The sequence below is a fragment of the Rhincodon typus genome, chromosome 48 (assembly GCF_021869965.1).
Source record: "Rhincodon typus isolate 14 chromosome 48, sRhiTyp1.1, whole genome shotgun sequence".
Classification (NCBI taxonomy): domain Eukaryota; kingdom Metazoa; phylum Chordata; class Chondrichthyes; order Orectolobiformes; family Rhincodontidae; genus Rhincodon; species Rhincodon typus.
This window is the reverse complement of record NC_063379.1, coordinates 5,602,829-5,617,414: the sequence shown is the minus strand read 5'-3', so window position 1 is coordinate 5,617,414 and position 14,586 is coordinate 5,602,829. Positions and strand designations below refer to the sequence as shown.

The 14,586-nt window shown below is 44.4% G+C and overlaps 3 protein-coding genes across 3 annotated transcripts in view; 2 read left to right on the top strand and 1 right to left on the bottom strand.

The window, feature by feature from the left end:
* The window catches only part of LOC109928841 (DDB1- and CUL4-associated factor 8-like), a 22,674-nt gene extending 18,223 nt beyond the window's left edge, over positions 1–4,451 (top strand). Inside the window, exons 13-14 of the mRNA XM_048620771.1 lie at positions 1,962–2,132; positions 4,344–4,451. Of these exons, the coding sequence (XP_048476728.1) occupies positions 1,962–2,132; positions 4,344–4,451 (279 nt within the window). The remainder of the gene's footprint in view (positions 1–1,961; positions 2,133–4,343) is intronic.
* A 4,589-nt stretch (positions 4,452–9,040) lies between these two features.
* Positions 9,041–14,218, bottom strand: LOC109925988 (calsequestrin-1-like). Its single transcript, XM_048620770.1, has 4 exons — positions 14,182–14,218; positions 13,991–14,091; positions 12,999–13,073; positions 9,041–9,403 (listed from the first exon to the last, which is right to left on the bottom strand). Exons 1-4 carry the CDS (start codon positions 14,216–14,218, stop codon positions 9,200–9,202), a joined length of 417 nt encoding a protein of 138 aa, XP_048476727.1. The 3' UTR covers positions 9,041–9,199.
* Positions 14,219–14,290: 72 nt separating this feature from the next.
* Positions 14,291–14,586, top strand: part of copa (COPI coat complex subunit alpha) — a 26,315-nt gene continuing 26,019 nt past the window's right edge. The window contains exon 1 of the mRNA XM_048620769.1: positions 14,291–14,328. Within this exon, the coding sequence (XP_048476726.1) occupies positions 14,291–14,328 (38 nt within the window). The remainder of the gene's footprint in view (positions 14,329–14,586) is intronic.

The window sequence follows — 14,586 nt, the reverse complement described above, 5'->3', positions numbered from 1 at the left end:
GTGTGTGAGTGTTTGAGTGTGTGAGTGTGAGAGTGTGAGTGTTTGAGTGTGTGTGTGTGTGAGTGTGAGAGTTAGTGTGTGAGTGTGAGTGTGTGTGTGTTTGTGTGCGTGAGTGTGAGTGTGAGTATGAGTGAGTGTGTGTGAGAGTGAGTGTGAGTGTGTGTGTGTGAGTGTGTGTGTGTGTGTGAGTGTTTGAGTGTGTGTGTGTGTGTGTGTGAGAGTGAGTGTGAGTGTGTGTGTGTGAGTGTGAGTATGAGTGAGTGTGAGTGTGTGAGTTTGTGTGTGTGTGAGTGTGTGAGTGTGAGTGTTTGTGTGTGTGTGAGTGAGTGTGAGTGTGAGTGTGAGTGTGTGAGTGTGAGTGTGAGTGTGACAGTGTGAGAGTATACAGTGTGGTGGGGTCACCTGTAGTGTGGTTGAACTGAAGCTGAGGATTGTGCCCACCCCCATGGGTATGGAACATGGCTATCAGCCTCTGCCATGTGATTTTGCAATGTGTATCTCAATGTCCCCGTTGGAGGGTGGTTACCCGGAGGTTGGAGGCTGAATATCCTTCACCCGCTGAAGTGTTCCCCCACTGGGAGGGAACATCCCTGTCTGGTGATTGTTGTGCGGTGCCCATTCATTCGTTATCGCAGCGTCTGCATGGTCTCACCAATATACCATGCCTCGGGGCATCCTTACCTGCAGCGTATGAGGTAGACAACGTTGGCTGATCCATGAATATCTGCCTTGTACGTGATGGGTGGTGTTCCCATGTGTGCGGGTAGTGTCCATGTCGATGATCTGACACATCTTGCAGAGGTTACCATGACCGGGTTGTGTGGTGTTGTGGTCGATTTTGTCCTGAAGGCTGGGTCATTTGCTGCCAGCAATGGTCTGCTTAAGGTTTAGCGGTTGTTTGAAGGTGAGAAGTGGAGGTGTAGGGAAGATCCTGGTGAGGCACTTATTGTCATTGATAATGTGTTGAAGGCTGTGAAGAATATGACGTAGTCTCTCCACTCTGGGGATGTACTGGATGACAAAGGGTACCCTATCGGTAATGTCCCATGTCTTGTCTTCTGAGGGGGTCATTACAGTTTTTCACTGGTACAACAGAACTGGCGATCGATGAGTTGAGCATCATATCCTGTTCTTAAGGGGGCGTCCTTCAGCAATGTCAGGTGTCCATCGTGTTCCTCCTCATCCGAATTTATCCTGTGTAAGTGCAGGGCTTGTCCGTTTGGGATGTCTTCTTTAATATCTTTAGGGTGGAAGCGAGAGAAATGCAGCATCATGAGGTTATCCATGGGCTTGCGATAGAGTGAGGTACTGAGGTGTCTGTCCCTGATGGAGATGTGTGTGTCCAAGAATGAGACTGAATCTAAAGAGTGTTCCATGGTGAGTCTGATGATGGGATGAAACTTGTTGATATCGCTATGTAGTTATTTCAGTGATTCCTCGCCATTTGACCAAAGGAAGAAAACATTATCCATGTATCTGGTGTGTAACATTGGTTGGAGGTCCTGCAGAGTGAAGAAGTCTTGTTGGCATGTTCTTATTTGACTAAAAAAACCAAATACATTTTCCATGAGGGGTTTAAACAGACATCTGTTAGCAAACGTAGCTTTAGAAATGTCAAATTATTTTCAAATTCAAGTAGAATGTAAATATCCTGTGTATTTTTCCATTTCATTATCACATTTGGAACGTAGACAGAAATCCACATGTAGAGGGAGGCTCTGAAACAGATTTAAGACCAGTCCCAAAGCTTTACAATTTTACAAAATGGTATAAAATTCTCAAGTACAGGAATGATAACTGCGGCTTTCCTTTAGCAGCCAGTTTCCAGAATTTGAAAATTCATGGTGCCGAGGGGAATATTGATGGCATTACTGAACTGGTACTCCAGAGGCCAATGTCAAAACCCATCATGGCAGCTGAGGAGTGTATTTTGAATGAATTAAATAAATCTTGAATTAAAGACGAGCACCATTAATGACGCCGATGAGTCTATTCGATTACCGGAAAAGCCCATCTGGTACATTGATGTCTTTGAGGGAAGAAAACCTGCTCTGATCAGCAGCCAGAAGGAAGAAGATGGCTCAGTAATGCTGTCTCACTTTGACATCCTGAGGATTACCCAGTGCCAGACTGTATGTCACAAAGTGCACAGACAGCATGGTCTCACTGTTCTTCCTGTCCTTTATCATAGAGCAGTACAGCACAGTACAGGCCCTTCGGCCCACGATGTTGTGCCGAACTTTTACCCTAAACCTAAGGTCTATCTAACCTCCACCCCTACCTTATACTCTCATCCATATGCCTATCTATTAGCCGCTTAAATGCCCCCAATGAGGCCGACTCCACTACCCTCTCAGGCAATGCATTCCACGCCCCTACCACTCTCTGAGTAAAGAACCTACCTCTGACGTCTCCCCTATATCTACCTCCACTCACTTTAAAACTATGCCCCCTCGTAATAGCTACCTCCACCCTAGGAAAAAGTCTCTGGCTCTCGATCATGGAGGACTTAGCCTGTGAGAGAGTCTGGATGACCAGAGAAAAGTTGACTAAAGCCCTCAAATCCTTAGAAAAGAATAACTCTCCCAGAAGCGATGGCTTACCGGCTGAGTTGTATTCTGTTGTATGGAAGTTGATTGGCCAGGACCTGCTGGAGATGTATGACAATATGCTTCTTGCAGGTACCATGTTAAAATCCATGAGGAAAGGTATCATCACCGTCATCTACAAGCAGAAGGGGGAGGAGGGAGGACATTAGAAATTGGCGACCAATTTCGCAGCTGAATGTGGATTACAAAACCCTGTCTAAGGTCATCACATACTGGGTCAGGTCTGCTGTGAGATTGATGATTGACACACACCAAACCTGTTCTGTCCTGGGCAGGATGATCTCAGAGATCCTTGCGCTCCTCAGGGATATGATCACCTATATGTAGGAGAGGGGGGTGGACACCTGTTTCAGAGGCCTCGGCCAAGGGTAGGCCTTTTGACAGGATATTGTACACCGACATGGGGTACGTGCTCCCCAAAACAAGCTTTGGGGAGGGAATCTGACTACTCTATACCAACTTAAGTAATGCATCCTCAATCAATGGGGTGGGAACCAGAAAGCTTCCTGATCGGCCGAGTCTATGAGGAAGGATACAAGTCTGACAGGGGTGAAGGCTGAAACTCAAAGCCTCCCTGTGCACAGATGACATCGCTGATTTCTGCTTGGATTCGCTGTCGGTACACAGACTGCTGAGCATCAATTGGGAATGGCCTCAGGAGCCAAGGTAAATTAAGGCAAGAGTGAGGCCACGTTCTTTGGGAACTGGGCAGACAGATCCTTTCTCCCCGTTCCCCATCAGATCAGGCTATTCTGAAGATGCTGTGTATATGGTTTGGAGGGGGTGGAGCGTGACCAAAATTTAAGGGGGTGTGTATCACCAAGGTGAAGCAGAAACAGGGAATATGGGAGGCACCACCGCCTCCCCATTGGAGATAAAAACGTGGTCACCAGCTGTGAGGTTCTCTCGGTGTCGCTGTTACGTTGCGCAGGTCTGGCCCATTCCCCAAACCTGCATCACTGCAGTGACCTGAGCAATCTTCCCCTTCATCTGGAGATCAAAAATGGGCCAGGTCTGACAGCGCACCATGTGTAAAGCTCTGGATAAGGAGGGGGATGAAGATACTCAATGATACCCTCACCCTGATGCCCACCTTTGTGTGTGACTACATCAAGCTACGCTCATGCCCTTTGTTGTGCAAGCACCATGTGTCACTATGTGTTGTCTCTAACGTTACAAAAGGTGGGGCTGGCCTCGTTGCCACACAGTGCCCCAAGCAATTGGACTATTCTGTAGTACCTGTCCCGCTCAGAGAAATTTATAAAGGAAAACATCTTTGACCACAACTCCATCAGGCAGTGGTCAGCACATAGCGTCTTGGAGAGTCCGCAGGAAAAGGAAAGGGCTGGTTCTCTCGGTTACTCTCCCTGAGTCGGCTGTATAGCATTTTGCAGAATGTCTCATTGCTAGAACTTCTCAACAAGCACCAAGACATCGCTGAGCTGGTGATAAAGACGGGCATTACCCATGAGATCCTTCATGTACGCCAGTCCTCTCTCTGCCATTGCATGCTGCCTTCGAAATAGCTGCGGGGAGAAGAGACTGTCACACATCTCCTTCTGGAATATGTCCATGCAAAGGAAGTGTGGAGAAAGGGGCCATGGTTTTGCTAAGGTTCATCCCAAGCAGCTCCATGATGTGTGTCCCAGGGAATAGAACGTAGAGCACATTAAGACAAACTGAAGACAATTAATTCAGTGAAAGATGCGCTTTGGTCTGCTTGAAATTTTGCAGACTTACAGTGCAAAGATCGACTGTTGCAGACTGGCACATTTCAAGATCCAGGACTATGTGCTGAGTGATGTGCTAAAGGTTTGGGCAGCTATTGCCAAGGCACACTGAGGAAGGGTCACTTTAATGTCTTTCTGCCAAATTATAATGAGGGTCTGTTCAGTTATCAGACCCTTTGGTGCCTCCAATGTATGTAAATAGTCCTGAACAACTGAAAAATACCTTTTTTTTTACAACTGCAGGGTTTGCCAAATTGCAATTGCAATGTTTGTTCTTCAGGTGCTGTACAGATTCAGTAACTGGGTATATACATAAAGAGTTTTATGAATGAAGTATATTCGTAGCAATGAGTTGTTACAAGTGCTGGATTGGTTTATCCCACTGAGGCAAGAAAGGGGTGGTAAGGTGAAGGAACCTTGGATGACAAGGCATGTGGAACATCTAGTCAAGAGGAAGAAGGAAGCTTACTTAAGGTTGAGGAAGCAAGGATTGGTCAGGGCTCTAGATGTTTACAAGGTAGCCAGGAAGGAACTGAAGAGTGGACTTGGGAGAGCGAGAAGAGGGTATGAGAAAACCTTGGCGGGTAGGATCAAGGAAAACCCCAAGGCATTCTATACTTATGTGAAGAACAAGAGGATGGCCAGAGTGAGGGTAGGGCCAATCAGGGATAGTGGAGGGAACTTGTGCGTGGAGTTGGTGGAGGTAGGGGAGGTCCTTAATGAATACTTTGCTTCAGTATTCACCAGTGAGAGGGACCTTGACGTTTGTGAGGACAGTATGAAACAGGCAGATATGCTCGAACAGGTTGATGTTAGGAAGGAGGATGTGCTAGAAATTTTGAAAAACATGAGGATAGATAAGTCCCCTGGGCCAGATGGTAATATACCCAAGGTTACTACGGGAAGCAAGGGAAGAGACTGCTGCCCCTTTAGCGATGATCTTTGCGTCCTCACTCTCCATTGGAGTAGTACCAGAAGATTGGATGGTGGCAAATGTTATTCCCTTGTTTAAGAAAGGGAATAGGGATAGTCCTGGGAATTACAGACCAGTCAGTCTTACCTCTATGGTGGGCAAATTATTGGAGAGGCTTCTGAGAGAAAGTATTTATGATTATTTGGAAAAGCACAGTTTGATTAGAAATAGTCAGCATGGCTTTGAGGGGCGCAGGTCATATCTCACAAGCCTTATTGAATTCTTTGAGGATGTGACAAAACACATTGAAGAAGGTAGAGCAGTGGATGTGGTGTATATGGATTTTAGCAAGGCATTTGATAAGGTTCCCCATGGTAGGATCATTCAGAAAGTAAGGAGGCATGGGATCCAGGGAAATTTGGCTGTTTGGATACAGAATTGGCTGTCCAATAGAAAACAGAGGGTGGTAGTAGATGGAAAGTATTCAGCCTGGAGCTTGGTGACCAGTGGTGTTCCACAGGGATCTGTTCTGGGATCTCTGCTCTTGGTGATCTTTATAGATGAATTGGATAGGGAAGTGGAAAGGTGGGTTAGTAAGTTTGCCGATGACACGAAGGTTGGTGGAGTTTTGGATAGTGTGAAGGGCTGTTGTAGGTTGCAACGGGACATTGATAGGATGCAGAGCTGGGCAAAGAAGTGGCAGATGGAATTTAACCCACAAAAGCGAGAAGTGATTCATTTTGGAAGGTTAAATTTGAATGCAGAATACAGGGTTAATGGCAGGATTCTCGGCAGTATGGAGGAAGAGAGGGATCTTGGGGTCCACGTTCATAGATTCCTCAAAGTTGTTACCCAAGGTGATAGGGTTGTAAAGAAGGCGTATGGTGTGTTCGCTTTCATTGGCAGGGGAATTGAGTTTAAGAGCCGTGAGGTTATGCTGCAGCTCTATAAAACTCTGGTTAGACCACACTTGGAATATTGTGTTCGGTTCTGGTCACCTCATTATAGGATAGATGTGGAAGCTTTAGAGAGGGTGCAGAGGAGATTTACCAGGATGCTGTCTGGACTGGAGGGCAGGTCTTAAGAGGAAAGGTTGAGGGAGCTAGGGCTTTTTTCATTGGAGCAAAGAAGGATGAGAGGTGACTTGACGGAGGTTTACAAGATGATGAGAGGCATAGATAGAGTGGATAGCCAGAGACTTTTTCGCAGGGTAGAAATGACTATTACGAGGGGGCATAATTTTAAGGTGATTGGAGGAAGGTATAGGGGAGATGTCAGAGGTAGGTTCTTTACACACAGAGTGGTGGGTGTGTGGAATGCGCTGCCAGCAGTGGTAGTGGAATCAGATACTTTAGAGACTTTTAAGCAACTCTTGGATAGGCACATGGAGGATAGTAAAATGTAGGGTATGCAGGGAGCAGTTTGATCTTAGTAGGATAATAGGTCAGCACAACATTGTGGGCTGAGGGGCCTGTACTGTTCTATGTAACCTCAGCTGACCCACCCTAACCTGCACATCCCTGGACACTATGGAGAATTTAGTATGGCCAATCCACCCTAACCTGCACATTTTTGGACTGTGGGAGGAAACCGGAAAACCTGCAGGAAACTCATGCAGACACAGGGAGAATGTCATCCAAGGGTGGAATCAAACCTGGGTCCCTGGTGCCGTGAGACAGTGGTGCTAACTGCTGAGCCACCGTGCCCCTCGAAATGGCCTAGCCCCTGTAGCTGTTATTTATCCGTTAACCCCTTCACTCCAGGAATTGGCAGACTGGTAGTATGTTCAGATTCAGAAAGGAATTTGAGATTGAAGATTTGGAATTTGAAATTAGGATTCAGTTCGCCAGGGGCTCCACCATCCTGCCAGGACCTGCAGCCTTACATCAGGGTGTGCCTACACAGCACTCCGGGCCCGCGGGGGAGAGGGGGCACACATAATCATTAGCATGCACTGCTACTCTCTCTCTCTCTCCGAGAATGACATTAAAAGGAAAGTTTTGAGAGTGGAAAAGGCGTGTATTGGAGGGCCCGGGTGTGGGATCTTGCCGTGCATTTCTTTTTAGTAAGGTAGTATCAGACAGAGAATTTATAAGTAAAAGGTCAAACGGTCGCACTACTGATGAGGATGTACTAAACAAACTATTTTGATCAAGAAGCACACAATTTATAGTCAATGTGGTGTTTTATAAATTCCTACTTTAGAAATAAAACCAGTCTGACTCCGAACCAAAACACAAACAGATCCTAAACAAGGCCTCACACCTAACATGTATTGTCTGACCTAAAATGTCACCTCTTCTTTACACTGATGAAACCTTTAGTTCTCATAGGACAGTGATTTGAAAGGAATTTAGGGATTTACATTTATATATTAATCAATTAAAACCTTCTAACTGGTTAAAGATTTAACAGCATCTTGGGTTTGTTTAGTACATCCTCATCGATGGTGTGATCCTTTGATCTTTTCCCTATAAAGTCTGTGTCTGATACTACCTCTCTCACTAACACCTGAGGGAGGAGCAGGGCTCCGAAAGTTTGTGTTTTCAAATAAACCTGTTGGGCTATAACCTGGTGTTGTGTGATTTCTGATCCTGTACGGTTTACAATGCGTCCATGTTTCTAATAATCTGCAATATCCTGTGCTCCATTGCCTGCATCATTAATATATATCAGCAACATGAATGGTCCCCATTGCAACCCCTAGGGAACTCCACTACAAATATCCCTCCAGCCCGAAATATACCCGCTGACTGATAAATGCAAGGTGTTGTATTTTGGTACAACAGGCAGGGGCAGGGCTTATACGGTTAATGGTAGGGCCCTGGGTAGTGCTGTAGAACAGAGAGACCTAGGGATTCAGGTACATAATTCTTTGAAGTTTGTGTCACATTTAGACAGGGTGGTTAAGAAGGTGTTTAGCATGCTTGCTTTCTTGCTCAGACCTTTGAGTATAGGAATTGGGACGTCATGTTAAGGTTTTACAGGACGTTGGTGGGGCCTCTTCTGGAACACTGTGTCCAGTTCTGGTCACCCTGTTATAGGTCGGATATTATTAAGCTGGAGAGCGTTCAGGAGAGATTTACGAGGATGTTGCCAGGTGCAGATGGTATGAGTTTTAAGGAGAGGCTGGATAGGCTGAGACTTTTCTCACTGGTGTGTAGGAGGCTGAGGAGCAATCTTATAGAGGTTTATAAAACCATAAGGGGTGTGGATGGAGTCAATGATAGATTTTTTTTCTCCCTAGGATGGGGGATTTCAAAACTGGGGGCAAATATTTAAGGAAAGAGGAAAGATATTTTAAAAAAGACAAGGTGGGGGGGGCAAATTTTTTAAACAGAGTGTGGTTCATGTGTGGAATGAACGTCCAGAGGAAGTGGTGGATATGGGTACAGTTACAACATTTAAAAGATAGATACATGAATAGGGAAGGTTTGGAGGGATATGGGCCAGGAGCAGGCAGGTGGGACTAGTTCAGTTTGGGATTATGGTGGGCATGGACTGGGTGGACCAAAGGGTCTGTCTCCATGCTGCATGATTCTATGAAACTACTCCATGTTCCTTGTGCCTCTACCAGTTTAGTATTCACATCACTACTCCCCTTTGCCTTCCATAACCTACAATTTTCCTCACAAGTCTGTTGCATTGCACTGTGTCGATGTGGGGTGTCATGTTTGTGAATTCCAACAGATTGATTGAGGCGACAGTGCCTGAGGGACACAAACGACAAGACAGTTTGCGGTCAGTTCACTTTTGTTCTCTGTATTTTTTTTTCCCCATTCCAGCAAGATAGTATATTGATTTTTCAATACAAAATGTTAAAGTTATGTAGATTTACAGATAGAAAAAAAAGGAGACGTTATAGATCGGAGCCAAGTTTTTTGATGGCAATAAATAGGTTGACGATCATTGGCATCATGTTGAGATTTGGTGACGTGGGTGTTAAATTATTCATCATCATCATCATAATCGTTGTCGTCATCATCGTTGTCATCATCATCATCATCATCACCGTCATCATCATCAACGCCATCATCGTCATCGTCATCTTCAGTGTTTATCTTGCCAGAAAGAACATCCTCAATCCAATCCTCCAACTCATCAGCACTCGGCAAGTCGTCTTCGTCCATGTCGAGCCAGACGCTGTCTGCCTGCGAGGTGAAAACAGAGAGAACGGAATAGTCATCCCAAAAAGGAACAGGGAATTCAATGCCTCATGTCTCCGTCTAAGCCTTCAAGCCTAAATTCAATTCCTCATCCAAATTTTAAATGTACATTCCTGAATTCAATTTCTAATTCCAGATTCTAAGCATACACTCCTGAATTCAATTCCTAATTCTAGATTCTAAATATTCAATCATGCATTCAATCCCTCATTCCTCTGTCTAAAACTTCAAATCTGAATTCAATTCCTCATCCCTTAGTTGAAATAATCAATTTCTAATTCTAGATTCTTAGTATACAATCCTGAATTCAATTCCCAGTTCCAGATTCTAAATATACAATCCTGAATTCAATTCCTAATTCCAGATTCGAAATATTCATCCATGAATTCAATTCCTAATTCCTCTGTTTAAATCTTAAAACCTGAATTTAATTCCTTGTCTTTAATCATAAAGATTCAATCCTGAATTCAGTTCTTAATTCCAGATTCTAAATCTTTAAACCTGAATTCAATTCCTCACCCTTCAGTCCAAGTTTTCAATCCTGATTTCAAATCCTAATTTCAAATTCTAAATCTTCAATCTTAAATTCGTTTCTGAATCTGACATATATGCCATCAACTCTGAATTCAGATCCTTATCATTCACTTTACTCCTTATTTCTAGCTGAGTTCTTAAGTTTTCAATCTAAATCTTCAATTCCAGTGTGACTCCCTTACCACTGATCCTAAATTTGTATACCTGAGCTCAATTTCAAAATTCAGATTCTCAGTCTTCAATTCTGAATTCAATTCCTAATCTCTAACTCTAAATCTTCAATTTACAATGTAATTCCAGTTCTAGCTTTTAAATCCTTAAATCTGAATTTAATCTCCAATCCAGAATTCAAGAATGATTTCTGATCCCCGATTTTACCTCAATCCTGAAATCAATACCTGATCCAAGGTCCATCCTGATTTCAATCATAAGACCTGATTCCAAATCACTCAATTCCTTCTCATGTCTCTGATTTTAACACAGTCATGAATTCACCCTCTAATCCTGCATTATTCCGGATAAATAACTGAATTAATATCAATCCTTGATTCTAAATCTGCAATCATAAATTAAATTGCTAATTCCAGATTCTGACTTTGCTCCCTACCTACTGGTTTTTAATAAATTCTGAATCCAACCTCTAATTCCTGACTCCAAACCAAAATTGAATTTAATACCGAGTTCCTGATCTCAAATTAAACTGAATTCAAGCTCTGGTTGCTAAATCAAGATCACTCTTGCTTGCAATCCTACGTCTGCAATGGAATCCATTTCCCATCATTCTGTGAGATTTTAAAATTTGCAGAATGTTGAGATTCAAAAGTCGAATCTAATTTCACAGTGAGATAGTGGAAGGGTTTGTTACAAGTTTTTTTTGCTGGATCTTTTGGAACAGTTCAAGCGTCAGCGAGAAGCAGTCCTGGGGAATACAGTTTAGTTGGCAAGATACAGGACTGGTCAGGAGGTGCTTGGAATTCTGGTTTTTAGCTATCCTGCAGGAAAGTGGGCAAGAACAGCTGACTAGTTCTGGACTCAGAAGAAACGCTAGAGACTGGGATAAGTGGGAAGGTTGGCAGAAGCTGTGAGGAGCCTTGAAGCAGCCTCACATCATTGTTACGTCTTTGTAGTTGAGTGAGTGGATGGGTTGAAAAGCCCATAAACTGAATAGGTGATGCCACTCCTGGAGTACTGTGTCCAATTCTGGTCACCCTGCTGCAGGAAGGATACTATTAAACTGGAGAAGGTGCAGAAAAATATTCACCAGGACATTACCAAGACTGGAGGGTTGGAGTTAATAGGGAGAGACTGGATAGGCTGAGGCTTTTTGCCCCTGGACCGTCGGAGGCTGAGGGGGTAACCTTATAGAGGTTTATAAAATCATGAGGGACTTGGATAGCGTGAATAGACAAGATCTTTTCGCCAGGGGTGAGGGAGTTCAAAACTAGAGGGTATAGGTTGAAGGTGAGAGGGGAAAGATTTAGAAGGGACGTGAGGGGCAACTTTTTCACACAGAAGGTGGTGCGTGTATGGAATGAACAGCCAGAGGAAGTGTTAGATGCAGGTACAGTTACAATGTTTAAAAGACATTTGGACAGATACATGAATAGCAAAGGTTTAGAGGGATATGGGGCAAACTCAGGCAAATGGGACTAGTTTAGTTTGGGAACATGGTCAGCATGGACGTGTTGGACTGAAGGGTCTGTTTACCTGCTGTACGACTCTAGCTCCTTGCTACAACTGAACAAGATTAGAGCTCAGAACAACCCAGGAGTGGATCTAGCTTGGTGCAGCTAGTTGTTGGTGAAAAGCTGGAGTGTTGTGCTGATGGACTGGTGCTGGAGTGTAGTTTCATAATCATTGGGAGTGTAGACCCAGGACAGGAGGGCGATCATTCATACAGATTAGCAAAAGTGATGAATTGTGACCCCTCATTGAAACTTTGATCAGTTTTGATGACCCGGTGTGTCACTGACTTCCAGGGGGAGTCACTGAGAAAGTGGTGGTATCTATCTAGTTCACATTTGTTATATGAAATGTTGTCCAAGTTTTTCAGCTCAGTGATGTGCCCATGTGTTAGGTCTGAATGTTGGGAATAGTTTGTACATGTATAGTAGATCGTGTTACCGTTTTCTAGCATTGGGCAGTAACATTTCCTGTTTGCTCAAAACTGAGGAACCTTTTGGCTTTAGTTTCTTAACCGGTACACAGGATCTCATCTTTTGTCTGCTTAACAAAAATAAAAGTTACTGGTCCGTACCCAGATCAGACCTTATGGTTGGTAATCAGGTCTGGGATTATAACTGTCAAGATCAATCCTGATTTCATTCCTTTATTCCTCATACAAGATTAAATCTGATTCAAATGTCTAATTCTTGAATTGAAATCAATTCTGGATTCAATGATTAGTGGTTGAATCCAAATTACTTTCACAATTACATTCCTAATCGAAGATACCAGATCAATCCTGAATTCAATCTCTAATTTCTATAACCAGATCAATCATAAACTGAAATGTCAAATTCCTGAATCTGGAGAATTCCTGAATTCAACCCCTAATTCCTGAATTGAGATCAGACCCGAATTCAATGTCTAATCTTTGATTCCATATCAATCCTGAATTCAATTTCAAATTTGTAATTCCACATCATTCCTGAACTCAATATTTGATGCCTAAATCTCTAATCTCTGAATCATGATCAATTCTGAATTCAATCTCTAATCCCTGAATTCAAATCAATCCTGAAATCAATCCCTAATCCTTGAATGCAATCAGTCTGAATTCAAATCAAACCCTGATTCCAAAACAATTTTGAATTTGATTTTTTTAATGCTTTAATCAAGATCCACCCTGAATTCAACATCTAAGCTAGATCTAGATGAATCTAGATGAATCATGAATTCAATCTGATTTCTGACTTCAAAGCTGCCGTGAATTCAATCTCAAATTCCTGAACCCAAATCAACCTTGGAGTCAATTTTTACTCACTGAATCCAGTTTAGCCCTGAATTCAAGCTCCAGTCTAGTTCCAGCCTGGGAAATACTTACATCTGTGACGTTAACCACCCCAATCTGGGGCTCAGAGAGATCGATATCAAACGTCTTCTCCCAGTAAGGGTTCAACTGTCAAAGAAGAAAGGGTAACTGTTCAGTCTACAGATTTAATCATTGCCTGGGATCAGATCAAGCCCCATCAGTTTATGGAATTTCAATCACAAGTTCATGGCTGTGGGGGGTAGGGTTGGAGGATGAGGGGGGTTGGTGCACGACCAAGTACAGACACACTGAGCTGTTCGACACCCCAAGGATTCACACTTCCTCACCGGGAGCATACCACTGGATGTGACCAAAACCCTCGTCCCAGTGTGGAACATTCCAGGGTCCACCACTCTACCCTGAGAGTGGGGTGGCCCTGGATGATACAGTTGAAAACATGTCATCCCCTCTCGTCGAGTTGGGATATTCCAGGGTCATACCGCAAAACAAATGGAGCAAAAGACACCCCAAGGTGCCATCCTTGGAGGGGAGAATCTGGGGTGATTTTAATGAACAATATATCCACCTTCCCACCCCCTCCTCAAGTGGGATAGTTCACAGCTATGCCATGGGGCATATGTACAATGCCAATTTAGAATGGAAGGCTCCAGCGTTCTATCACTGAACAGATATAACCCATCCCCTCCTCCCCAAACCCACCCCTCCTCCCCAAACCCACCCTAAGTGGGACGTCTCTACCTGCCATCCTGGCATGTTGGGCATGGACCATGGCCAGACTGGCACATCCTATTGGCTTGAGGAAGCAAAACGTCATGGCACAGAGAAGACCAATGGGGCGAACGGGAGAGAGGTGGAGGATGAGGTATCGGCCAATCAGAGGCAAGGGCCAGACGGAGAGTGGGGGAGATGTGGGGTGGGGGGAGGAGTGCGGGTAGGAGGGAGTGGTGTTGGAGGCAAGTCACAGAGCTATGGCCCATGGTGGGGCTGTGGGCAGTGATGGGGGTGGGATGTCCATCTGAGGGAGGGGGTTTGGGAGGTTTTACCAGTGGGAAATTCTCAGGATCGATCCAGACGATGCTCAGGTTTGGGTTGTCAGTGTTGTCCTCAGCTACCTCCTTCACAATCTCCAGGAACTCGTAACCATCTGGGGATGGGGCAGAAGGCCAAAGCAAGAGAGAGAGAGAGAATTAGATTTTATTGATACGTGCGCTCAAGCACAGAAGTACACAGGTACAAAGAAACGTCTGCAATGTTCCCACTCCCGATGCCATCTCAGGTAGGATGGTGTGTAGGTTCAAAATCAGAGGTACAAAGTAGAAAAATACAGAAATAAGGTTAGAAAAATGATGAGGGTCACATATGGGGGTGGGGTGCTGGTGGGGTTAGGAAACAGCCCATTCCCTTTCCCCTCCCTCCCACTAGAATATGCCGCCTCCACTCCCAGTCTGTCCATCCAAACCACACTCCCCACCTCCCCCTAAAGTCCAGCAATGATCCACACTCAAAACTCACCTGTCAGACAAATGCAACTACATATCCCTCAGTTAGACCGACACTTGGAGCACTGTGCACAGTTCTGGTCCCTGTATCCTTCAGTTAGACCGACACTCGGAGCACCGTGCACAGTTCTGGTCCCTGT

Bases quoted from the DNA above. Each gene is read 5' to 3' on its own strand.
- LOC109925988 (XM_048620770.1), bottom strand. From the start codon at position 14,218: ATGGCATCGGGAGTGGGAACATTGCAGACGTTTCTTT. The intron at 14,092-14,181 runs GTACCTGTGTAC...CCCCATCCCCAG, and splicing joins AACATTGCAGACGTTTCTTT to ATGGTTACGAGTTCCTGGAG. The intron at 9,404-12,998 runs GTAAGTATTTCC...TTCACCTCGCAG, and splicing joins GGGTGGTTAACGTCACAGAT to GCAGACAGCGTCTGGCTCGA.